Here is a 27,284-nt window from a genome sequence, read left to right as displayed (position 1 = left end):
GTATTGATGAAAAGAAACACATTCAACAAATCCATTTAAACCTTAAAACAAACAAAAGGAAGCATCTCTATGGACAAACAAACCCCTCCACTTGTCTGACATGTCACTCTCTTTATTACCTGTTACTTTAAAATTCATACACTAATTATGTCTGCCCATCTCTCTAATGTGAAGGTCAAAGGTCAACATCCCAGTGACATAAGAATAATCCCAAAGAGGCAAAGGCAGCGGTTAATTTAGCATATTTAGCATTAAGGGTACAGCAAGGATATACTTTTACTTATTGTGGCAGGGGTGTGGTCTCTGGCCTGCTGCAGTGGAGGCTGGTGGCGGGACGTTGGACGGCACAGGTGAGGGTGATGGAGCTCATGACTCTCCCCTTTATAGTGACGGAGGAGACTGGCGTGGGGGAAGCGTGTAGTGGAGGAAGCCGAGGAGAGAGCTGGTTTCTGGCTACAAAGACGGCGTCAAACCAGAAAAGATTGCTCGTGGTCAAATAATGTGTAATAATAATGAAATAAATAGGCCATTGGGAAAAACGGGATTTTGAAATAAAGACTGACTTTGAAAAAAAGGACATTTTGGATTTAAAATGGCTGGGAATAAATAAAATGCCTCAGGAATAATCTCTGTTATTGTGAAAAATAATGATCATGAAATAATATTTCACAATAATAAGTAAATTTATATAGCAGAATGCAATATATTTCACAATAATGAGCTTCTTTTCAAAATGTGTTCAATTATTTCACAATATCATTCTCACATTACATATCTGTGTCTTATTTATTCACATAGTTATTTATTTCATCATGACTTATTTATTTATTTAATTTTGAACACTTTGGAGTTCCATATGGTTGTAGTGGGCTTGTAATGTAAATGTGGTCTGATTAAATGTGACATTAATGCTGACGCTGCATCAAACCCTGATAAAACAGTTCTATTAGTGGGTCTGTGTGAGCAGCATCAGTGGGTGAAGGTGAGGCCTTGACTAGTAGAACGTCATGTTGGTGTTTAACAACACATGAGCCAACATCAGACATCATCGTTACCTGGCAACAGCAGCCCTCATCTGACTTTATTGGAGGATATTTACACCAGCAACACGGTTTAGTTTGATATGACGGATTAACAACATGCGCTGTGATATCCAGTTCATCTGTAACAGATACTGGATCTAATCAGTCAGCAGATATCTGATCAGCTTATTTATAATTATACTAGAAACAAATACAACTGTGTTGGTGATTCATGCAAACTTGCATATCAGCCTTTGAAGGTTTTGTAGTATTGAGAACAAAGAGGTTGTGTTAGGGCTGAAAAGCCCGACTTGTTCTCCTCTGCAGGTCATCAAATGCACCACAGAAGTTTGTATTTGCACAAGCCTGTATATGTTTGATGGCTTTATTATTCTCTGTTCAAAGACAGTAAATATGGAAAATGTCTCATGTAGTATCAGCTTCATTTAAAATGTCTGCAAACATTTAGAGAACATGTGCTGCTGTTTGTCCAACATTTCAACACTGAATGAACCCTGAAAACATGATGGCAGCTGGCAGCTGGGAGTTCACATGAAATATCGGCTGTATGAAGACTGGAAATATAGATGATAAAAACATGCAGCCAAACATTTGTGGACATGAATAAACTATCTGATCCAAAAAGCAGGAAGTGACACAGCTAGAAAGTGTGTAACAGCTGAAGTCAAATGTAATGCAGAGTTGAATCTGCACTTGGATCCATCTGTGAAAGGTCCACATGTAGGGATCACATGAGTCCTGATGTTTGTCAGTCAGCTTGATAACTCCATCTACTGTGGCTACATATACTGGGCTGGTAGCTCCACAGTGTTGGAAAGAAACTATTAAATGTGCAAAGTTTAAAATCAGAGGCTCTTCTAACACAGGAGCCATGTTGAGTTTAGATCACAGCCGACCACCGGCAGTCTGAAATGGAATGAAGCCCATTGACAGCCAGCAGGTCTAAACAGGAACGCACCCATTTGTATGTGTGGCAATGATGTGGCTGCAGCTGACACAGGATTGGTTCAAACTAAACATCAGACACATTTCACAGAGTTCACAAATAAACTCACGTTTTTATTTTTGAAGATGATCATAAAGTAGAATTTATGGTCCAGTAGAAACAGCAGGAGGTTTGAGCCCTTCTGATGGCAAGGCAAGGCAAGTTTAATTGTATAGCACAATTCAACAACAAGGTGATTCAAAGTGCTTTACAGAGACATTAGAAACAAAAACAAATAAAAAGCATGATTTAAAATTGATTAAAACAAGCAAACAAACTAACTAATTAACAAACAAACAAACAAAACAGTATATAAAATCAAAACAGATCAGAACAGTAGATAAAATCAGTAGTTAATGTAAGTTTTGAAATTTAAGCTTAAAAGTGTGGATTTGGTGCTTTATTCAAATGCAGCTGAGAACAGGTGAGTCTTCAACCTGGATTTAAATAAACTGAGTGTTTCAGCTGATCTGAGGCTTTCTGGGAGTTTGTTCCAGATATAAGGAGCATAAAAGCTGAATGCAGCTTCTCTGTGTCTGGTTCTGACTCTGGGAACTGATAAAAGACCGGATTCAGATGACCTGAGGGATCTGGAAGGTTCATACTGGGTCAGGAGGTCACTGATGTATTTTGGTCCTAAACCATTCAGAGCTTTATAGACCAGCATCAGAACTTTAAAGTCTATCCTCTGACGGACAGGCAGCCAGTGTAAGGACCTCAGAGCTGGACTGATGTGGTCCACTTTTTTGGTCTTAGTGAGGACTCGAGCAGCAGAGTTCTGAATGAGCTGTAGTTGTCTGACTGATTTTTTAGGTAGACCTGTAAAGATGCTGTTACAGTAATCAAGCCTACTAAAGATGAATGCATGGACTAGTTTTTCCAGGTCCTGTTGAGACATCAGATCTTTTATCCTTGAAATATTCTTGAGGCGATAGTAAGCTGACTTTGTTATTGTCTTAATGTGTTTTTCTAGGTTTAGGTCTGCATCCATCACTACACCCACATTTCTCGCCTGGTTTGTGGTTTTTAGATGTATAGATTGAAGTTCTCTGGTGACCTGTAATCGTTTTTCTTTGGCGCCAAAGACTATTACCTCAGTTTTGTTTTGTTTAGCTGGAGAAAATTGTACGGGGCCTTGGTCTCCTGGTGACATTGTGATATATATTTGTGTGTCATCTGCATAGCTGTGACAGTTTATTTTGTTGTTCTTTATAATCTGTGCCAGTGGGAGCATGTAAATGTTAAACAGAAAGGGTCCCAAGATGGAACCTTGGGGAACTCCACATGTGATACTTGTCTGCTCAGATGTGAAGTTACCTATTGATACAAAGTATTTCCTGTTTTCTAAGTATGTTTTGAACCAGTTTAGTACAGTTCCTGAAAGACCTGTCCAGTTCTCCAGTCGTTTGAGTAATATGTTGTGGTCAACTGTATCAAATGCTGCACTGAGATCCAGTAAAACTAAAACTGACATTTTTCCACTGTCTGTATTCAGACATATGTCATTAAACAGCAGAAACAGGATTTGGAGGAAGATGTTAATAGATTAGAAAGAATTGTACACTGTGAATCAATGCAAGTCTTTCTATATAGACAGATCTGTAATAATCCCTCAGGTAGGTTCCTCTGGGACAGTCACAGATAGAGACACCAATTCTGACATCCTTTGAAAGCCTGACTTTGAATTTTCATCACTCGTCATGCACACAGATGTTAATTCTACATATTCCTGGTACTGAACTCTAAATCAATATGAAGAAAATGCTCCTGCTAATCTGCATCTATGTTGATATCAAATCCTTTTCCAGCACATGGATAAATCTCTATAAATCTTTCAGTCTGATCAGAATGGGCAAAGTGTTGTTATTGCAGCTCCCTGATGTTTGAAAAGCTAAATGTCCATTTTAAAGTGCTCGTGTGTAGGATTGTGTTTCCTTCCTTTGTGCAGTTCTTACAGTAAACATGTTTGAATGTTTCCTGTTCCCCTAATGCTTCTTCCTGTTGGATAAAGTTGGTTTGAATAACATATTCTTATAGGTTTTAATGAACTTCAAACTGGGATCCACTTACAAAACTGTCTCATTTTATTGGAACGATCCACATTTACATCCATTCACGGTACATTTGACATCTGAACACATTTGTACACATGATGAAAGGACAGATGGTGTTTGTGTGTCCTTCTTAAACTCCGTGTGGATGTTTCATCATGTAGAACTACTTAGAACAAAGTCTTTGGAACATTTGGAGAACACGTTTAGGAAAGTAACATCCTGGTAGAACATTTTCTTAAAGCAAAGCAGAGCTGCAACATGACTGTGAGGATTCAGAAGAATAAAGTCAGAATACTTTATTATTATGAAGACTAAAGTGCACCTTAATGCTGCCGGTGAACACACATGTTCTTTGTGAAAGCATGTGTGAGCACAGCTGACGTGCACCACACTGACCCCACTCGCCCCATTTCTTCATCCACTTCTTGCTCTTGTGCTTGAAATGAGACGCAGCAAAAGTCAGAGGCTCTAAAATCCACAAAAAGGGGGCTCGTTAGATCAGGATACTGGATGTGATCCATAGAAAACATGAATAATACACCACTTTATTTGAAGCATCTGTAGCACTGCCTCAGTTCTGGATGTTTCCACAGACTCCTCTGTGCACCTAAATGAAAGGTCAAAGGTCAGCAGCACATGTAGTTGGGACAATTCTTCAGTCGCACAAACTACACAATGATTTTCCTCCAATGACGACTTTTCACTTGCAGAAATGGTCCTGTGTGATTTCCAGGCTGTGATAGAAAAACTAGTTCCTAATGGCAGCGACTCACTCAGTAAACATGTGTTTCCTTCACCAACCTCACACACAGATCCAATAAGATCAGGAAGTGGGCAGTATAGTACAATATGTGTTATTCTGTGCTGCACTGCCCAAACTAAAGATCTGCTGAAGTGTTGGAAATGATCCAGATGTTTATTTTGGACGATACAGCAGAAGATCAGACATGAAAGTGGAGACAACACAGAAGACCTGCAGCAAAGGTCAGAGGTCAGACTGGGCCCCTGGATTCAACAATGAGCCAATGATCATCAAGCAGTGACTAAAGCAGAGCCCTGACCTTCTGACATTCATCACACAGTCAGAACAAATGTCTGCTGATGACTTCATCTCATGAAACGACTGATAGATGTCAGTTCATTGATCAGCTGAGCTGCTGATCTTCATCGTCACAGAAACATTCAGCTTGTTTCAATCAGTAAATAACTCCCACTACTCCCAGTTTGAACTGTTCCCACTCAAAATGCTGTGAGAACAATGATCATTGTAGAACTTCACAAACATCACGTGTTGTTTTCCACATGTAAGATCAGCAAACACACAGAAACTTCCTGTTGCCACACACGGCCTCTAAAATCTCTTCCACGCTTTCTGTCTGAAGTCCACTCTCTGTGTCGGATCCACAGGAAACAACAAGATCTTATTAACATGGTTTTCAATGTGTCTCCTTCCAAAAAGTCCAACCAATGAACAAATGTGTGTATTTGTGGAGGCCGAACAAAAGCATGACACATTTCTCTGTTTCTATAAACTGGAGTCAAACACAAACATGAAGAGTTTCACTGACAGACTCCAAAATGCCCCCACAGTGGATCAAAGGGAAATCCTACAGTGTGGCCAGAGACTCTTAATGGCTCCAACATCAACACATCCACAATGTTGGATCCAGTTCTGCCTCACAGAGTTACTAAGACACACCCTCTGCCAGCATCACAACAGCTCCACCTGCTTCACCTGCCTCCTCAGCATCTGTACACCTGAAGAGAAAAGAAAGGCTCCAACAGCTCAAATCTACAAAGGATTCATGAAGTTTCATCCAACAATAACATGTTTGCCTTCCACAGTGTGCTGTTAGACACCACTGTACCTCTGCCATTTCAAAAAGAGCAGCTTGGGAACATTTTGGCTCCAAACACTTTGTGTTTAAGTTCTTTGTTTTCTTTGTGAAGCCGACAACATCTGGAGCTTTGTGACTCATAGAAACATCATTTTGTTCTTTAGATGACAGCAGATTGGGACTGAATAATCAATCACTATCAAACCAATAAAGACAAACATGCTGATTTTACAGGAACTTTGTTGGAGAAGCTGCAAAGACATGAAACTGGTGGAGATCCCAAACCAGTTGATAGTGCTGGTTATTCCAAATAAAGCTGTTTCCCTTTGAGATGAAATGACTTTGTGTCCTGATATATAATAAAGATGTTGTTGTTTTTGAGCCCCTGTATTAAAAGTAGTTTAAAGTCAGCTTGAGTTTGATGTCTTTATGTCAAAGCTGCTCATGATGTTGAGCTGCTGATGGAATAAAAACAATATAAAAGCATGTAGTCCAGACTTAAATGTAGCCTGTTGTTAGCTGAGGTCCACACACAGTGTTTGACAGTGTAAAGTGTGTGAAAGGGCTGCTGGTGGAGCTCACTAGGATGAGCAGGTGACCATGTGCCACGAGGTGGAGAGCAGCTGGCCTGGCTTTGACCCGGGCCACGCCCCCTTTCTCTCTGCTTTGCTGTCACTTATCTTCACTGCTCTGTCCAATAAAGCTGAAAAAGGCCCCGAATCAAAGAAATCTGCTGCAGCCTCTGAAATGTCTTCTGTTTCCTTCCCGACGGCTTTTTCACCGTCAGCCCATCAGACAGTCCAGCAGCATTTATGATGATGTCATGATGTTGAAGAGGCTGCTACGGTGGCCTCCCATGACCCCCAGCCTCATCACAGCTGAGATGCAGACATTTGAAACCATTCAGCAGACAACTGAATAACAGTCCAACACAACAGTCTGTGTGCAGACACACACTGACCTTTCATATAATCAAAGGAGTCAAACACAGCTGGTTGAGTCATTTCTCTGTGAGTCTAAAGTGAATCTAGTATTTGAAAGTCCACTTCCTGTATTTGTTGTTGAAGACTTCTTCAGCTTCTTCTCAAGGACATCAGCTGCTTGTTTGGCAGCAGAGGCAGTTAAGAAGCTTCCTGAAAAACACTGAACAGTGAGTTCACTGTGGCATATGACAGATTCAGCTTTCTGTGTGCAAATGTGTCTGTGTCGACCTTTCAAATGCTGTTGAATCCAAAACATCAGCGGCTCCTCGGCTGCTCACTTCATGCACTTCTGTCTGTGTGACAGTCCAATGACATCACAGCTGTTTCCAGCCCCAGTGTCTCAGGACTGGACACCTTTAAACATGTCGAGGATCAAACAGCGTCCAGCTAAACACACATGAAACTATCAGAGCTGACAATCATTCCAATAACATCTAATGGTTCATGTATGTAGACACAGGACTACAAGGAAATGGCTCTCAGCATCTGGCTGTGGGAACACATGAGTCCCTGTTTGTGTTCAGATTGTGTGCATGTTTTAGACGTGTGTCACATGTAGAAACACAACAATCCCACAATGACACACAGATGTGTTTGACACAGCTGTGCAGCTGTAAGTTGTTTCTAATGATTCATTGAAGCTCTTCTAACATTCTGGAGACGATCAGTACATGAATCTGTTCAACACGACAACAATTTGACTTCAGTGTGAACGTTTGCATTAAATAACCTTCTTCATCCAGCTGACAGCATCTTCATCCTATGATGTGAACAGTTCCTCCTGTTGATGACAAACCTCTGACAGGATCTGCTTGAGGAGCTTTTTCATGTGCAGCTCTCTGAGCTCAGGGCTGAGCTGCTGTTTCATCTTTAAGAGCTGCTGCCTCCTCGCCGGACTTGTTCTCCTCTTCTTCTCCTAATGACACCATTTCTGCTTCATATTAAATTCAATAAAGATGCTGACATGTATCTGTAGCAACAACATCATTGAATCTATACCAACTGGAGCCAAACCAGTGGCTCTGCTGGGATCACTGGTGAGCCAACACTTCCTTGTTGATGCAGATTTCAGGGCTTCCTTTTGCTCCTCCGTTATAACTGTTCTCTCTTCTCAACACATGATGACACAAAGGAATCAGCAGTGACAAAGATGATGCTGAAGAGAAGCACACACTTCACACATATAACAGACCAGTGCAGTTACACACACCTCTGCTCGACATCAGGCCTCAAACAAAGACACAAAACACTAACTTGACTCTAAACAGAAGAAACGAGCAGCTGTTTCTGTTCTGTGCTTATTTATATTTGACACACATGCTTCTCTTTGTGCAAACACACATCGCACTATAAGGGTAACCTCGCACACAATGATTGGACAGCACAGTGATGATGCTGGGAGATCCTATACGCAGCAACACAGAAACACTGAGAACTTTAAACAATGATGGAAAGTGTTATAAATGACTTGTTGGCCTCTGATCTGTCACAAACAGCTGAAACGTGTCTCTCATGAGTCACATGAAGGTTTTTGACAGAAAGGACAAAAAGTAGCTGCAGTCAGTTTGTGTCATTTTTAGATTTATTCATCTGGGAGAAAAATCTGAGGGACATTAAAATGTGTTTTCAACAGAGACAAGAACATGAATATAACAGAACAGGTAAATGAACATGTTTCAAGTAAACAGCTGGACTGATCAGGTCCAAACACAGAGTGATAAACTTGTCAAACAGCTGTCATATCTTTATATAGAAGCTCTTTATAAATGCTGCTCACTGCAGTCTGTTTACTAATAATGTCAAAGTGTTAGAAACACAGAAACATCAGAATGGTCTTTGTTCACAGAAACCTGTCTGGGATCCTTTGTTGTTCTTTTGATGCAGAGTTACATTATAAATATAAAGAGTTATTTCAGAGTCTCATCAGTTTTCCTGCATGTCTTTATTTAACACATCAGCAGGGCTGAAGCTCTCATGTTAAACACACACTGATCTATGGACACGTTCATGTGTTTCTAACAGAACCAGGCTGTTATCAGCCTGCACTAACATTATGTCACACACACTGAATGTAACAGTGACAGTTTACATCATCACACAATCAGCTGTGATTGTTTCACTGTCATCAAACGAGTCAACAGGAAGTAGAATCAATAGAAACCAATCATTTCCTGACAGCATGTCTGATGGAAATAAGTGCAGATTATGTATGAAGTCTAACTGCACACAGTAACTGTGTTACAATAAGGACTTAACAGCGCCCTCTGCTGGAGTGTTTCAGTACTGCGTTAACTAGAAAACACCACCTCCTCCTCACACCACCTGCTACAGCTCTACTCTTCTATGACTACAGTCATCCACAGCACTGATGTGAGGTCACATGGTTCATATGTAAGGAGCACAGCTGACCTCAGGTCAGTTTAATGACTGTGAGCAGCAGCTGTGTTATTGTCACTGTGACAGGGAGACACTCTCAGACACAGCGCTCATGTCAGCTTGTTCTCATGCAGGAGGATCAGGAGCTCCATGTTTGTCTTTCTGTTTGAATCATGATGTGTTTGTGCCATCAGAGTCTGTCATGAGTACTCAGGGTTTCACAGCAGCTCTTCTGGATGCTGACGAGGACTCCAACCTCATGTTTCACCTCTCTGAGCTTCTGATGTCTGTGAACACTCGTGTTTCTTCTCTGGGCTCATCTGGACAAAAACACCTTTCTGTGTTTGGCTGCAGCCTCATTCTGACTGACAGGAAGTGTGTTATCCATGAGCTGCACTTCTGTGAGGAAGTTTCCTGCTGTGTTTCCTGTCTGTGGACAAACACGAGTGTTCCAGCTGAGGACTTGGTTCCTTCCACCTGTCCATACAGGACATCACGCTGTCTGCAGCTCTGTAAATGCAGCTCCAGGTCCTTCCACGTGCTGCTCTGTATTTGTGCAGTTTGTAGTGTGTCCTGGGAAACGTAGCACACATGGTGTTCTTCTGCTGTTTCCTCCTTTCACTGAGTGTGAAACACTGACGCTGTGCTGTTGTTCACAGAGGGGAGCTGATTCTAGCTGCAGCTGGACTCTGTCATCTAACTGAATGTGTTGGTGCTGATCACGGGGCTCTGAGGGGGGAGCAGCAGGAGGACTCTGGATGCTGACGTCAGTGTATCTGTGGAAGCTCCCACAGCGTGTCTGTCATTCAATATTGTGCTGTATATTGTATCTATGCAAAGATGAACAGACTGTGTGTTCACTGGTCTCTGTGCTGCAGCTCTGATGTCATCATCACTCCCTCCTCCACCCTCAGCAGTCCCAGCATGCTGCTGTGGTGCACCCCACCCTCACTCTACACCTGAGCCACAGACCACACCCTCCACCTCAATATACACCACAGTTTTCTCTGCTGTGGAAATGAGATCAGGAGGAAATCATCATTATTATTATTTAATAAACGCTCACATTAATGTGGGCTTATTTGTTTCATATTAGAAACATTAGTTGAGTGTTTTTAGTATAAAATGGTCAAAGTCCCTCTTTTTGCTCCTCCCCTCACCTGTGGATGGGCGGTGCTGTTACCGTGGTGACAGCTTGGATGTGTTTCAGTCCTGCCTGGTTATCACTGCAGGAATCTTTCACATTTATTACAGGTAATAACTCTGATTTTTCTGTGTATTATGAACCAAATGTATCCTGATACACACAGAGATGGATGAGCAGAGGTTTTTTTTGCAGTTTATGTAGTTACTATGGACTTAATGCATACATATTATTAAAATTAGGGCTATAACAGTTGTATTGATGTATAGCAACTTGAAATGCTCCCACAAATGGCTCCACAGCATGTAAAAATATAACAAAAGCTCTGGCGGACTTGGTTCTGTGGTCAGTCTTAAAGGGTGAAGTTAAACTCTGTAATCTTCACTGTGTCACAGAGTTCAGTGAGTCCCGTTATTCACAGTATCAATCAGATCATCAGAGAACAGCTGATCAGCAATCAGTGGTGCCAACAGCGCCTCCTGTGGTGAGAGGATGCAATAATGCAATGTAGCATTTTTCCACTCAACACTTGCAGTCATGGAAACTGTCTGTTGGATCTGTGTGACGTTGCTTTCTTGGTTAGAGTTCCTCACAAATGTCCAGATGATTCTTCTAATGAGGCGTCGACCATGTTTGCAGCTCTTTGGAAGAAAACGTCGCCCTTTGCCATCCTTACTTTTCTTTGACTTCTTCAAATGCAGCTGAACTCCAGCTGGTATTTTCTTGGACTTTGCAGCTGTTTCTGGTCATCAGTTCATTCCTGCAAACCTCTGAAGCTGAACAACAATGATGCTGCATTGCTGGCTGATCCCAAAAGGTTGATTCTGTTCATCTGGACGTTTTCAGAAACGTTTGCTCACTGATCAGGTGACTTCTTCAGTCTCAGCTGACTGCAGCTTTACAAGCTTACAAACAGCACATTTGCACAATGACTGAAAGCAGCAGCACCTGATATATATGATACTAATATAATACATATACATATATAATCCATACTAATGATGAAGGAACTGAGCTCACAGTCCATTGTTCATTCAGTGAACTACTCAGTTTATTTTGGGCCTCAGAAATGCTCACTCTGTTTGTACATCACTGTCAGCAATAGACTCATTCTGCTGTGTGGACAGGAACACATGTGACATCACTTCCTGTTTGTTTGTGACTGAAGAAGTTTACAAGGAATCATTTAGAAGAGTTTCAAACATCAACTGATTGAATCCATGAATCTGAAAACGTGTTTGTGAGTGAAAGAGACAGACATGTACAGACTGAACTATCTGTTCAACAGTCAGAGTGTTTCTGTAACAGGAGACACTCTTTACACTCCACTCAGCACAGGGACACTGAGGAACCACGAGACCAGCCATAAAACCTAAACCCAGGATAAAGAGTTTGAGTGAATGTGGTGTTGAAGGTGTGGAGGTGGATCAGAGTGTCAGAGGAGACTCTGTAGAAGGACAGAGTGCCAGCAGGACAGTCCACATACACTGCTGCTCTGTTAGAGACAGAGGAGGAGGAGGAGGAGATGGATGTTGATCTGTTATTGTGCCTGACATAACGAGGACCATCATCAGAGCAGATCAGACTCCAGGACTGATCATTGTTTCCAAACAAACAGTCATCACTGTATCCTTTCCTTCTGATGCTTCTGTAACTCACTGATATATAAACGCTTCCTCTCCACTCGACCTCCCAGTAACAGCGACCAGTCAGACCATTTCTACACAGCAGCTGATAAACATCAAATCTGTCTGGATGATCAGGATATGACTGAACCTCCTCCACATGTGTCACCTTCCTGTTGTTGTCAGACAGTTGGAGCTCTGTGTTCACTGTGTTTGTGTCGATTGTGAGTTGACAGGAATCTGATGGAGAGAACAAACACAATCCAGCTGCAGTTATTGATCCATCATCTGTTCATTGATTGACACTTTGATGATGACTCCTGACATGATGAAGATGGTTGAATGTGTGCTGCTTTGTTTTCATGAATCCCATTAAAAACACACTTACACTTCCTCAGACCTGGTCTCAACCATCGGACTCCAGCAGGCTCCACCCTGAAAGGAGGAGGGGGGTCAGAGCAGCACAGTCAGCATGCACACATGGACATTACATGGCTCTCACACACACACTGTTACACACTGAGCTCAAAGCTCGGCTCCACTGTTTTATTCAAAGAAATCTACATTTATTTATCAGCACATTTAAAAACAGCTTGAGCCAAAGTGCTGCACAGAGTAGAGAGAAAATAGGAAACATACACAGTAATGACTATAAAGACTGGTCAGGATTGAAAGCTACAGAGTACAAATGTGTTTCCAACCGGCTTTTAAAAATGTCCAGTGTTGGTGACGACCTGATGTGAAGGGCGACTGTTCCAGAGTTTGGCTGCAGCCATCGATAAAGCTCACCTCTGTTTTTACGTCTAGTTCTGGTCAGAAGCTGCTTATCTGCAGACCTGAGGGCTCCACTTGGATTCTTTTGTTAAAGAGAGATAAGATGGAGCCAATCCATTCACAGATTTAAAGACAACCAGATCTGGAAGTGGATTCTACCACGTACTGGTAACCAGTGGAAAAAGCTGGTGATGGGTCGTCTAGCACAGACCCACCGCTGGAACCAGACAATTGATGAGGGAGAGAACTGTGACAGCGCCGTTCCTTCACTTGACCTCAGTCGCTCTCGTCTGCTCCCTCGTAACACTGCTCTTTATTGAGCTTACATGAATATGCACAAGTTCATTATGACGTCTTACACAGGTATGAACAAAGAGTACCAGTCTGTGCATAGTGTGTGTGTGTGTGTGTGTGTGTGTCTGTGTGTGTGTGTGTGTGTGTCTGTGTGTGTCTGTGTGTGTGTGTCTGTGTGTGTGTGTGTGTGTGTACGTGAGTGTGTGTGTGTGTGTACGTGAGTGTGTGTACGTGAGTGTGTGTACGTGAGTGTGTGTGTGTCTGTGTCTGTATGTGTCTGTGTGTGTATGTGTGTCTGTGTCTGTGTGTCTGTGTCTGTGTGTGTCTGTACGTGAGTGTGTGTGTGTGTGTCTGTGTGTGTGTGTGTGTGTGTCTGTGTGTGTGTCTGTGTGTGTGTGTACGTGAGTGTGTGTGTGTACGTGTGTGTGTGTGTGTGTGTGTGTACGTGTGTGTGTGTGTGTGTGTGTACGTGTGTGTGTGTGTGTGTGTGTACGTGTGAGTGTGTGTGTGTGTACGTGAGTGTGTCTGTGTGTGTGTGTGTGTCTGTGTGTGTGTGTGTGTGTGTGTGTGTTCCAGATGTGACCCTGTGACCCCAAAGCTGGTGCTAAGAGTCCAGCGGTCCCCCTAACAAAGGGCTCTTATACTTAACCAGACACAGAGTAGGTGTCCTCCTACACCAGGGGTCTCAAACTCGTGGCCCGCGGGCCAATTGCGGCCCGCAGGACGATAGTTTTTGGCCCCACCTTAATATGAAAATGTAATGTTAGTTTGATAATGTATGACACTTTACAGTGTTGTGGGCGCAGCTGAATTAACCCACCAATCAGGGTGGGATATGGATCTCAGGGGACACCAGCCGGGCTTGATGCAAGCAGGGAAACATTTCTCAATGAGTCAAAGTTCCAGCAGCGTTGCCCTGGAGTGTTTCTTTCTTTCCTGTGCCTGGCTGGCTTCCTCCTTTCTATTGGGCAAACGCCGACATTCGCCCCAGCGCGCTGCGTTCACAACACTTCAAAAAAAGTTGTTTTTTTAAGTTGCTGCCCAGCGGGACTTTATACGTATATAGATTTATACACACGTCAGTGGGATTTAAAGTTATTTTTCCACAGAGAGAGATCTCATATTAACTCTCACAGTGATGCGTAGGCGGCGGGATAAAAGAAAAGTCATGAACTCAATGCAGCCCAATTTAGTCTGCAGTCACATAGCGACACCTGTTCATCGGCAACAACAGTCCCCGGTAACCCGGACTAATTATAGGGTCGCACCGTAATTTGTGGCTCGATGTTTTTATTTGCATCACTGCGTTTGCATTGCAGCAAACATGAACATTACATATATTTCAATATAATGTAAAAGCAGTCAAAACAACTAACATCAGAAACAGCTGATGTTATTTGTTATATGTCACGGTGTCATTTCCGCTTCTTTCTCCTGTAACAACAGCCCGGCGCCGTGAGCAGTCGCCTTTTTTGCGCTCGCTATCCCTGCACTTTCTACCATCTGCAAACGCCACGGTGTTCGTGTCGTCATGAAAGACATGAACATCGAGCGTAAAAACAAAGGAGACTGCTACCGGCTTTTTATCTGCCGATCGCCGTGCTACGGTTGCAAGAAAAAGAAGCAGAAATGACGTTCTCTACGCGTTGAGACGTTCCCCGTCCGTCGGCTAAACGCTTGATTGAAACTTCAATGCGACAGTGACACCAAGTAGAATTATAAATGTCACATAGCCCCAAACATGTCTTTTTCAAAGCCTGCGGTGAAGAGAAAGGTTGGTGATGAGCACCGACAATTTCAGGAAAAGTGGGAAATGCAATATTTCTTTGTTGAGCACAGGGGCACCCCGACCTGTCTTATTTGCACAGAGAAAGTTGCGCTGCACAAGGAATACAATTTGAAACGTCATTACACAACTAGACATGCTGAGCTGGATGCAAAATACCAGGGAGACGAGAGAGCGAACCGGGTTGCCAGTCTTAAAACAGATCTACTGAGGCAGCAAGATTTCTCCAAGAAAGCAACCAAAGAGAATAATGCAGCAGTCGGAGCCACGTGGTTAGTGAGATGATTGCTAAAGCAGGGAAGCCATTCACAGAAGGTGCATTTGTCTAAAAGTGCATATTGCAGGCTGCAAATATAGTCTGTCCGGGAAAGAAAGGTCAGTTTAGCAACATCAGCCTTTCTGCCAACACCGCAGCAGATCGCATTTCTGACCTGTCAAGTGACATTTATGACCAACTGTGTGAGAAAGCCAAATGTTTCAGTGTATACTCAGTCGCTCTTGATGAGACCACAGACATCACCGACACTGCCCAGCTCCCAATGTATGTCCGTGGTGTTGATGACAGTTTTGAAGTGATGGAGGAGCTGCTCACAGTAATTCCAATGCATGGCCAGACCACCGCTCAGCAGATATTTACAAGCTGTGTGATGCCATTGAGAATGTTGGTTTGCCATGGAAGAGGTTTGTTGGAATAACAACAGATGGAGCGCCATCAATGACAGGGAGGAAACATGGACTGGTGGCACAAAACAAACTGGAAGAGGAAGGCGTGGAGGAGGCCATTGCTCTGCACTGCATCATCCATCAGCAGGTCCTTTGCAGCAAATGCCTGAAGTTTGACAATGTGATGTCTATTGTTGTGAAATGCATCAACCAAATCAGATCCAGGGGCTTAAAGCACCGAAGGTTCTGTGCTTTTTTAGAGGAAATGGAGTCAGAATATGGGGATGTGCTCGACTTCACTGAGGTACGTTGGCTCAGCAGGGGAAATGTATTAAAGAGACTTTTTGAGTTGAGAGCAGAAGTGAAGCCTTCATGGAGAAGGATGGAGTTAGTGTTCCTGTGCTAACTGATCCCAAATGGCTCATGGACTTAGCTTTTCTTGTTGATATGACACATGAGCTTAATGTACTGAACAAGACGTTACAAGGCCAGGGGCAACTTGTCAGTGCTGCCTATGACAACGTGAGAGCATTCTCCACAAAACTGGCGCTCTGGAAAGCTCAGCTCTCTCAGACAAACCTTTGCCATTTCCCAGCATGCAAGGCACTCGTGGATGCAGGCACACCATTCAGTGCTGACGAGTATGTTGATGTCATTTTGAGGCTACAGGAGGAATTTGACCACAGATTTGCTGACTTCAAGACACACAGAGCCACCTTTCACATTTTTGCGGACCCCTTCTCCTTTAATGTGCAAGATGCCCCTTCTGTGCTTCAAATGGAGCTCATTGAGCTGCAGTGCAACTCTGAACTCAAAGCAAAGTTCAGGGAGGTGAGTGGAAAAGCAGACAAGCTTGGACAATTTTTGAGAGAATTGAGCCCTAGTTTCCCTCGGCTTTCCCGAATGTTCAAGCGGACCATGTGCCTTTTTGGTAGCACATACTTGTGCCAAAAGCTCTTCTCCACTTTGAACTTCAATAAGTCCAAGTACAGGTCCAGACTTACGGATGATCAGCTTCAAGACATACTGAGGGTCGCAACTGCTTCCTCCCTCAGGCCAAATCTGGCTCGGCTATGCGAGAGGAAACGCTGCCAGGTCTCTAGCAGCAAGGAGTAGGCAAGAGAAGCCATGTTCAGAAGAACAGTTCATTTTCTCCAGTGTTCCATTCATGTTCAGAAGAAGGTTATAGAACTGTTAATACAGACATTTCAATCTAAATACAGCAGATATAGAAGACTGAAAGATACACACAAGTTCACTGACTAAAAATATCTTATTATTTTATTTATGTATTACAGATTGATTTATTTTCTTATTAATTCTTAATTTGTTTATTTATTTTTCATATTTTGTATTAAAAAATAAAAATAAAGAGATTTGAGAGGATTGGAATTTTTTTAACCATGCCTTTCTTGTGGAAAACCTAATGCGGCCCAGCCTCACCCAGACTCTGCCTGCAGCGGCCCCCAGCTAAATTGAGTTTGAGACCCCTGTCCTACACCATAAATCAGTAAGAGAGGGTACGACCTCTCTCATGGCCCCAAGTGGTGTGTGCATGCCAGAGCACTCTGGAAGGCACACAGAGTCTTTACAGACTACTCAGGATCAAACCTCTATCATCATGCAATCGATTATACAACTCTAAGCATATATGAGTAAATATTTCTAAGCATAAATGACAATCAACAATATAAACCTTACAGCTGGTTTTAATAACAGAATTTATTTGTTTCTCAAACGAGAAAGAGCTATCGAGAAACACTCCTAAATCTTTAGTTCTGAACTTTTCCAGTGGGCCAAGGTCAACATTATCTGCTAATGCTAAATAGGCTGCCGTTATTAACTAATGCTAATTTGATGTGAATTAGCATTATGCACTAATGCTAACACTTTTTAACAATGTGAGTAGCTAATGCTAACACTATTTCCCTTAACTTTATAACATTGTGAACGGCTAATGCTAACACTCTTTTCCCTAGCATTACAACATCTGAGCTGCTAATGCTAAGTAGGCCGCCATTAGCACCTACGTCTATCCATCCATCCATCCATCCATTCGCTTCCGCTTATCCTTTTCAGGGTCGCGGGGGGCGCTGGAGCCTATCCCAGCTGTCATAGGGCGAAAGGCGGGGTACACCCTGGACAGGTCGCCAGTCTGTCGCAGGGCTAACACACAGGGACAGACAACCATTCACACTCACATTCACTCGCACATTCACACCTAGTGGCAATTTGGATTATCCAATTAACCCATCCCCACAAGCTGCATGTCTTTGGACGGTGGGAGGAAGCCGGAGTACCCGGAGGGAACCCACGCAAACACGGGGAGAACATGCAAACTCCACACAGAAAGACCCCGGCCTGATGGTGGAATTGAACTCAGGACCTTCTTGCTGTGCGGCAACAGTGCTAACCATCGTGCCACCGTGCTGCCCACCTACGTCTAATTTAAGGCAAATACGCATTAGAACCTAATGCTCATATCGTTTTCCTTTGCTTTATAGCAATGTGAGCAGCTACTGCTAAATAGCATTAGCTAATAACAGCAGTCTAATTTAATGCAAGTTAGCATCATTTGCATTATAACGATGTGAGGAGTTAATGCTAAGTATGCTGCCATTAGTGGCTAATTCTAATTAGGGGTGAATAATTATTACAAGCTAATGCTAATATCGTTTTCTCTTCCCTTTTAACAATGTGAGCAGCTAGTGCTAGGTAGGCTGAAGCTAGCAGCTAATGCTAAAGCTAAAGATAATTTGATGTGAATTAGCATTACATTAGTGAGGAGTTAATGCTAAGTAGACTGCCATTAGCAGGTAATGCTAATTTAAGGTTAATAGGAATTGGCATCTAATGCTAATACCATATTTTCTTGCTTTAACCCTTTAAAACTGGTCAGAGTGGGCACACTCCGTTTTGCGCAACTATTTTTAAATCCCGGTAGCACTGTAATCACGTGAGCTAGCGCAATAATTTTTTTTGCATATGAAACCATAGGAGTTGTATTTACATCTTATGCCATCAGCTTGTCCTAGGTTACAGTTTCCTTCCACATATGCTTAGGACTCATATTGCTCTGCTGGAAATAGTTTATTTTGATGCATATGCTGTTATTTTGCAAATTTGCAGTATAATATTTATTTTCGTTTTTCCTGCAGTATATAAAAATTGGTGTATTTCAAAAATAAAACTATGAAGGCACTCAAAATAAATTTCCTGAGGTGGGAAACTATTTTGTGCAACTTTTTTGTATTTACAGTTTTGAGGGATAAGCCTCTTAAATTTCTCTAACTAGAAATATATGTTAAAAAAACAAAAACGATTTTCAATTTTTTTGTAGTTTATTGCACTTTTTTGCAATTTATGTAATTACTATGCACTTAATACATACATATTATTAAAATTTAGGCTGTAATGGTTGTATTGATGTATAGCAACTTGAAATGCTCCCAAAAATGGCTCTACAGCATGTAAAAATATAATATAAGCTCTGGCGGACTTGGTTCTATGGTAGGTCTTAAAGGGTTAAATCAATATCAGTAGCTAATCCGATTGCTCAGTCTGACGTCAGGTGAAGTCATTTTTATGCATTTAAGAGCTGTGTTGAATTCAACATTACAAACTGAACATTAGAACTATCCTCTTCTCCAGGATTTTCCTGATTTAACATTTCAATATGACATTTCCAGCGCTTTGTTTTCTCTGCTCACAGACAAAACAGATACACGCATGTATATACAGCCCACGTCCAGCTCTGCATGCACTCCTGCTCCATTTCTATAGAGAATAAACAACGTAACACAATCATTCTCCATTGTTTTCAACTCAACCAGCTGCATTTAATGAAGGAGTTTGAATTTACTTTACAACAGCTGCTGTTGTTTCCTGTCTGCATTCATGTTCTTAACTGTACTCCACACATTCTGAACTGGTGTACCGTAATTGTCGGGCTATAAGCCGCTACTTTTTGCACAAGCTTTGAGCCCTGCGGCTTTTAGTCAGGTGCGGCTTTTCTATGGATTGTCCATGAGCGGATTTGTTTTGTTTGTTCCGCTGTTGTACGGCACTACGTTGCCTGGCGGAAGGATCGGGGTTCAAGAGTGGTATGTTGGTCACATGTCCATCCGTCAGGCAACGTAGTGCAGTACGAGGTAGCGCAAAAAACAAACTTCAAAGTAGCGCTACCCGTTCAGCTGGAGGCCTGGATGATGAGCGGCGATAAACTTGCAAAAAGCAAGTTATGCCCAACTCCACCATTGGATTCTGACAGCGTGGAAAAGTGTGAAAACATCCACGATCACCAACAGATTTCGAAGGGCTGAATGCTGCATGATGGAGAGGAGGACACTGCCACGGCCCTTCTGAGGGTGTTCGACTCTGACACTGACAACGAGGATTTCTTTGGTTTTGAAAGTGACAACGAAAGAAAGAAGCTGAGAGTGGATGACGAAGCCACCCTGAGCCTGTTTGTTTCCGACACTGGAGAAGAGGACTTTGGTGGTTTTAGTGCGCAGGAAGATGGTGGTGAATGACTGACTTTTCTTCTTGTTAAAGCTGTGTCACTGCACCTGAGCCTAAAAGGTAGTCCGAATCAATTGTTCTGGTGTGCTGTAGGTTATTGTTATGTACTACATTTGTTACTCATTTATGAAGCACAGCACATGTTTTGTACTTGTAATTACCGCTACTTGTACATATACCTAAAAAGTTATGCAAATATGTACCCATAACTTGTTTTTCAAAATATTAATAAAAGGGGTGTGTCTCCAAACAGCCATCTCTTTCCTGACAATTCGCTTTGTGCATATTCTCTTACATATGATGAGTCAACATTGAAACACCTGCGGCTTTTAGTCAGGTGCGGCTAATGTATGTACAAAACAGGATTTTCCCCTGATTTTAGCTTGTGCGGCTAATATTCAGGTGCGCTCTGTAGTCTGGGAAATACGGTAGTTCTTCCTAAAGTACTGCAGTATTCCTGCCAGTACATCCTTTTAGTTTTCCTAACTGTTTCCTCTGATGCTCGTTGCTATTCTTTCCTCAATGCAAATTCATGCTAAGCTCCTTCATATCCATCCCTGTTTCTAAACCTGTAATAATTGCTTTAATGTGTCTTTGGCCTAATTATGAGTCTGTCCATATGTTTGTAGTTCCCCACTTGCTTTGGTTTCTTAGCTCTGATTCTCTCAAATTTATCCTTGAAATCATTTACTGGCATCTCTCCCTCTCACTCCCACTATCCCCAGAACACCAGAGTATTCATCTCCTGGTTTATCCTATGGCCTCTTTGCATTTTCTCCAATCATCCCTGTTTCTAGAGTCTCACCCCATCTGCAGGCAGTCCAAGAGAAACTGCCTCTGCCATTTTCTTCTTCTTAATCTTTGATTTTTCTCTTCACTTTCTCCATTGGGTCTTCTTAGACGCACTTTCCAGAAAGCAGCAACATTTTTTGTGCCCCATTTTTCAAATTGTGCATCTTACTTCAGCTTAATGTGTTTCCTGTTTTGTTTTTACACAGGTCATGTAAAAGAAATCCTACCAGAGACTCGACAAAGCTGAACTGAAAGACAGCACAGGCAATAAATCAGAGCAGCACAGAACTTAAGCTCATGGTCCATAGAAGCTGGGCTCTACAGGTGTACCAGGACAAGCTTAGTGTAAGTCCCTCGAAAAAGTTTCACTTGTGCTGTTTCGGTGTAAATTACTGGTTTGTTTGAACAATTTCATCAGCTGAACCATAAATACTCCAAAACAATTTCTTTGTGACTCAGTGTGATTTTTCATTTTGTAATATTAGCATGTCAAACTCTACATTCTCTACACAGATGAGAAATGAAGTGTATTTAATAATAAAAGTTATCTCTCAGAGACAAAGTTAGTGTCTCATTCAGGTCTGTATCCGAGTAGCCTCAGACACATGCAGTGCTCATATTTTCTGTTTTGTGTGTCACTCAGACCTCTTCCTGACAGGGGCAGCAATTTCATTTAAAGTCCCATTCACTGATACAGGCTGCTGGAGCTCCAACCAGGAGGGTACACACATGATCCAGGGAAAAAAATTATATATGGTCTCTTAGATAAATATTAAGAGGTCCTGTGTTTTACTAAAAAATCAAAGTAGTAAAACACAGGACCTTTGGGTTAGATATAAGGTGATTTGACAAATCATGTCTGTTGTAAATGAGTAAGCCATTTATCGACCTGACTCAGGTTTTAAATCATCATCAGAAAAGACTGAATCCTGACCTGAGAATCCCAAGTGTACACTTTGGACTCTCCACTGCAGAAAATAGAAGCTTCAGTCCTGAATCCTGCAGGTTGTTGTTACCCAGGTCCAGCTCTGTCAGACGGGAGGACTGGGAGCTCAGGACTGAGGACAGAGCTTCACAGCTTCTGTCTGACAGGTTACAGCCACTCAGTCTGAAGAAAGGATGACAAGAAGACATGAAACACTTGTGTTAAAGTATATTCATGGTGCCATGAGGAGCTACTACATTTACAATATTTCAACACTGTTTCAGGACATGCTGGAATCCTTATTGCCTCATGTTACAAAAGACAAATGTGGCAGTTTAGTGTGATTTGGATGGATTCATTAAAAAAACAAAACATAAACACTGTTAATTTTTTCCAAATGAAATTGATTAAATGATGTTAATTGATGAAAAAAAAATCGATATTGCTTGATCTGACCTCAGCGTTTCCAGTTTGCAGTATTGACTCTTCATCCCAGCAGACAGAAGCTTCACTCCTGAATCCTGCAGGTTGTTGTTACCCAGGTCCAGCTCTGTCAGATGGGAGGACTGGGAGCTCAGGACTGAGGACAGAGCTTCACAGCTTCTGTCTGACAGGTTACAGCCACTCAGTCTGAAATCAAGGTGGAAGGGAGACAAGATCAACCAAACAAATCAGAGCTTTATTGCTTTTTTGTTGTTTTTAAGCAGAAATCAGTGAGGTGCTGGTAGATTCTGTTCTTTTGGTTTATTACCCAACAACACACACATACACTAATATTTGTGACTTTTGTAATAGTAGCATTTACAATGCAAAGCAACAGCGATCACAGATTGAAGGGGCCTGAATAAAACTACAATGCAGTGATTTTTAAGATGACCTGTTCTTCCAATTTCCAACAACAGATTTCTCCAACCTTACAGTTAAAAATAATTCTTTATCTCATACTGAATCTTGGTGCAACTCCCCCCAGTTTATTAAAATGAAGAGGTACTGAAGTTGCTGTAAGTGATGTGTGATGCCACTGATTTCCTTTCTGATCCAATACAAAGTAAAATTCAGGCTGGTATCTGCGATACTGATGAAAACTATTCCTTCAGAATCAATACAAGACATCATAAGAAAATATGATGTTTTGTATAACATAAAAAGCCTGAATTTTAAAATATTCAGTTAATAATCAAAAACAGATGTGACTGAAAATAATAAAACTGAGAAACATTTTATGGCCATTCGATCCTTTTGCAACCATTGCAAGAGCTTGGTTGGCATAGCCGGCAATACGTTGGATAGTAATAACTCCGGTGGGTGATGGGCTCCACCAGGGCTGCCCTTTGTCACCGATTCTGTTCATAAATTTTATGTTTAAAGGCTGTTTCAAAAGTTCATTCAAGTTACAATATTGTGGTCAAAAGTTCTCCTTTTTTCTTTTATACTATACAACTACGCTGTCTCATGGTTTTAGGACATGGATCTGTCATGGAAGAAATCTATGACCACTTTTAATCAACATTTTAAAAATAAACATGATCACAGATTTACTCACAGAGCCTTGTTGGAGGCTTTGACCACTGGCAGCAGCCTCAGAAGAGCCTCCTCTGAAGCAGAGTATTTCTTCAGGTCAAACACATCCAGATCTTCTTCTGATGACAGTAAGATGAAGACCAGAGCTGACCACTGAGCAGGAGACAGTTCACCTGTGGAGAGACTTCCTGATCTCAGGGACTGTTGGATCTCCTCCACTAGAGAACGATCATTCAGTTCATTCAGACAGTGGATCAGATTGATGCTTTTCTCTGCAGACAGATTCTCACTGAGCTTCTTCTTGATGTACTGGACTGTTTTCTTATTGGTCTGTGAGCTACTTCCTGTCTGTGTCAGCAGACCTCGTAGGAGAGTCTGATTGGTCTGCAGTGAAAGACCCAGGAGGAAGCGGAGGAACAAGTCCAGGTGTCCATTTGGACTCTGTAAGGCCTTGTTCACAGCACTCTGGTGGAGAGATTGAAGTTTTAGTTTGTTAAATAGTTTAGACCATGTAGAGATTGTTTGCTGTTGTTCCATCAGATTGAGTCCAGAGTTGCTGAAGGTCAGATGGACATGAAGAGCAGCCAGAAACTCCTGAACACTCAGATGGATGAAGCAGAACACCTTGTCCTGGTACAGTCCTCTCTCCTCTTTAAAGATCTGTGTGGACACTCCTGAGTACACTGAGGCTGCTCTGATATCGATGCCACACTCTGTCAGGTCTGATTCATAGAAGATCAGGTTTCCTTTCTGCAGCTGATCAAAAGCCAGTTTTCCCAGAGACTCCATCATCTTCCTGCTCTCTGGACTCCAGTGTGGATCTGTCTCAGCTCCTCCATCATACTTGACCTTCTTCACTTTGGCCTGAACCACCAGGAAGTGGATGTACATCTCAGTCAGGGTCTTGGGCAGCTGTCCTCCCTCTCTGGTTTCCAGCACATCCTCCAGAACTGTAGCAGTGATCCAGCAGAAGACTGGGATGTGACACATGATGTGGAGGCTTCGTGATGACTTGATGTGGGAGATGATCCTGCTGGCCTGCTTCTTATCTCTGAATCTCTTCCTGAAGTACTCCTCCTTCTGTGGGTCAGTGAACCCTCTGACCTCTGTCACCATGCCAACACAGTCAGGAGGGATCTGATTGGCTGCTGCAGGTCGTGTGGTTATCCAGAGGCGAGCAGAGGGAAGCAGTTTCCCCCTGATGAGGTTTATCAGCAGCACATCCACTGAGGTGGACTTTCTAGGGTCAGTTAGGATTGTAGTTTTGTGGAAGTCCAGAGGAAGTCGACACTCATCCAGACCATCAAAGATGAACACAACCTGGAAGTCTTCAAAGCTGCAGATTCCTGCTTCTTTGGTTTCAGTAAAGAAGTGATGAACAAGTCCCACCAAGCTGAACTTTTCCTCTTTCAGCACATTCAGCTCTCTGAAAGTGAATGGAAATATGAACTGGATGTCCTGGTTGGCTTTGTGTTCAGCCCAGTCCAGGCTGTATTTCTGTGTTAAGACTGTTTTCCCAATGCCAGCCACTCCCTTTGTCAGCACTGTTCTGATTGGTTCATCTCTTCCAGGTGAGGCTTTAAAGATGTCTTCTTGTCTGATGGTTGTTTCTGGTCTGTCTGGTTTCCTGGATGCTGTTTCAATCTGTCTGACCTCATGTTCATCATTGACCTCTGCAGTCCCTCCCTCTGTGATGTAGAGCTCTGTGTAGATCTGATTCAGGAGGGTTGGGTTTCCTGCTTTAGCGATGCCCTCAAACACACACTGGAACTTCTTCTTCAGGGTGGATTTAAGGTTACGGTGACAAACTGCAGCTTGAAGTTCTGAATGAGAAGAAAAATAAACACTCAATTCCAAAAAGAACTAATCTTTAAAACATGTTGCTCCATCTTCCATCTCTGGAAAATGTTCATTTATCCAGCAGCTTAAATCTTTAGATAAATCCTCTTACGTCTCTGCAGACGGTCAGCCAGCTCCTCCTGCTTCATTCTCCTCAGGAAGTCCACTGTGATCTTCACAAATGCCTCTCTGCTGCTGCTCCTCTGACTCTCTAAGCATTCTGGGTAATCTGGACTCAGAACCTTCTGGATCTTCTTCAGCTCGTTCTTCACAAAAGTGATGATGTTGTCCTCCAGCAGCTGGAACAGAATATTTATGAATGAGCCAATCAGACTGAAATCATGGAGCCAAACATCAGATCCATGTTGGACACACTGACGATCCACTGGTCTACAAAGAGCAGCATGGAGATGACTGTGAACAGAACAGATGTAACAGTAGTTGTTGTACATGTACAGACCATAAATATGGAGTCCAGCTGTGTTTGATGCTGCTGGGCAGACTGACCACTGGGAACCTCTGAGCTCTGCTGCTCCACTCTGTGGAGGAACCATGAAGGATTAGATCAACACAGGATAAAGATCCAGGAGTTTCTGCTCAAATAACTTCATCTGAATCAAGTCTGTCAAGTTTTAAACTCTCAGATTGTGAAGATATCAGTAATTTTCAGTCTGTTTTCATGGACGTCCTTTCAGTGGTGATGTCAGGGATGATTTTGAAGAAGCTCATCAAACTGAACCATCAGCAGATCACTGCTCCAAAACCAGAACATGATCCGAGTCTCCCTCCACCACCAGAACACCAGCTTTACTAACGTGGTAGATCAGTGTAGTACAGATCAATAACTGATGAGTCATTTGATCAAAATCACTGAGTGCTTCACGTCTGACCCTCTGATGCTTCTGTAGACATTTTGCATATTTAATGAATGTCTGACAGTTTTACATTCATTCTATGAACACAGTGGAAATGTTGTGTTATAGTCTCCATGTTGTTTCCAGCATCATAAATTCTTAAGTTCAGAAAATTAGATTCTTTCTTCACAGCTGAAAAACAACAACATTTATTCTCTATTGAAATCTGCATCGTCCACTCCAAAGGTCACAATCTGAAGGTAACATCTGGTTTTGTTCCCTGTGGTTAACTCTGAGCATCAGTATGGTGGGATTTATCCACTACATCCACACCACTGTGGTTCAGTGTTGTCCTGATGGAGTAACAGCAGCCAGTATGATCCAGGCTTTAGCTGCTGGGTCTCTGTGTGACCTCTCAGACTGTTTAACAGATCAGACACAAAGAGAATCAGAGCAGCTCTGTTCTTTAAAGACAAACATGAACCCACTCAGGTCACACTTTCCCCACAGATATGAGCATCACTGTCCTCAAACAGCAAATGACCAAGTCGAACATTTGGATCTTTTCTCTTTCATTGTTTTCTTTTTAATGAATCTTTGTAACAATCTGAGGATGTTTCAGGTCATATTTATCCAGGAAACACAAACATGTAAAGGAGTCATCACAGCTCTCTGACCTCGTTGCTCCAGGTTCACCACTGAAGTCTGGAGGATTTCCACCTTTGGACCAGTCACTCCTCACAGACGGACAGCTGGACCCTGCAGACTGTGACCTCTGACCTCTGCAGACACAAACATGATTGAAGCAGCTGTGATCACACAGACTGCAGATAATGCAGCTGTTTCCTGTCAGTAACATCCTCTTAGATTAGAGTTCAGCTTTTTACAGGAAAACTGGACAAAACTGATTTTTGTTACAAACTCATTTTCATTTCCTCTCAGCTCACAAACACAGTCAGACAATCAACCAGAGTCAACACTGATTATAATGTCAGTGCAGAATTATTTCTGTTACTCAGTGAGTTCAGCTCTCTGACCTCGTTGCTCCAGGTTCACCACTGAAGTCTGGATTATAACCTTTGGACCGGTCACTCCTCACAGACGGACAGCTGGACCCTGCAGACTCTGCTCTGTCCTCCTCTTCCTCCATCATCATCTTCAGTCAGTCTGAGAGGTAAACCACAAACACTCAGTGAGTTCACATTAACAGGAGGAACTGAGTTACAGTCGCTGACCTCTGACCTGTCATGTGACCATGAAACCAGGT

The 27,284-nt window shown here is 42.4% G+C and overlaps 1 protein-coding gene and 1 long non-coding RNA gene across 3 annotated transcripts in view; both read right to left on the bottom strand.

The window, feature by feature from the left end:
- Positions 1–27,284, bottom strand: part of LOC146679680 (uncharacterized) — a 246,169-nt gene that overhangs the window by 216,533 nt on the left and 2,352 nt on the right. The gene's annotated exons all lie outside the window — the stretch shown is intronic.
- On the bottom strand, positions 10,941–27,181 carry LOC146679681 (protein NLRC3-like). 2 transcript variants are annotated; one of them, XM_085450114.1, is made up of 5 exons: positions 23,347–24,501; positions 22,260–22,433; positions 21,813–21,986; positions 12,437–12,483; positions 10,941–12,288 (listed from the first exon to the last, which is right to left on the bottom strand). In XM_085450114.1, the coding sequence occupies exons 1-5, from the start codon at positions 24,438–24,440 to the stop codon at positions 11,753–11,755; spliced, it is 2,025 nt and encodes a 674-aa protein (XP_085306240.1). In that variant the 5' UTR covers positions 24,441–24,501; the 3' UTR covers positions 10,941–11,752. The 2 variants fall into 2 exon arrangements, with proteins under 2 accessions (XP_085306240.1, XP_085306239.1); XM_085450113.1 differs by lacking the exons at positions 10,941–12,288; positions 12,437–12,483; positions 21,813–21,986; positions 22,260–22,433 and adding exons at positions 25,276–25,462; positions 25,624–25,702; positions 26,695–26,799; positions 27,055–27,181 and having other exon boundaries at positions 23,343–25,147.

This window comes from Copadichromis virginalis, unplaced genomic scaffold (genome assembly GCF_057382275.1).
Source record: "Copadichromis virginalis isolate Kocher_CV1m ecotype Utaka unplaced genomic scaffold, C_Virginalis_male_GT1.1 unmapped_scaffold_1, whole genome shotgun sequence".
NCBI lineage: Eukaryota > Metazoa > Chordata > Actinopteri > Cichliformes > Cichlidae > Copadichromis > Copadichromis virginalis.
This window is presented reverse-complemented; position numbering and strand designations above follow the sequence as displayed.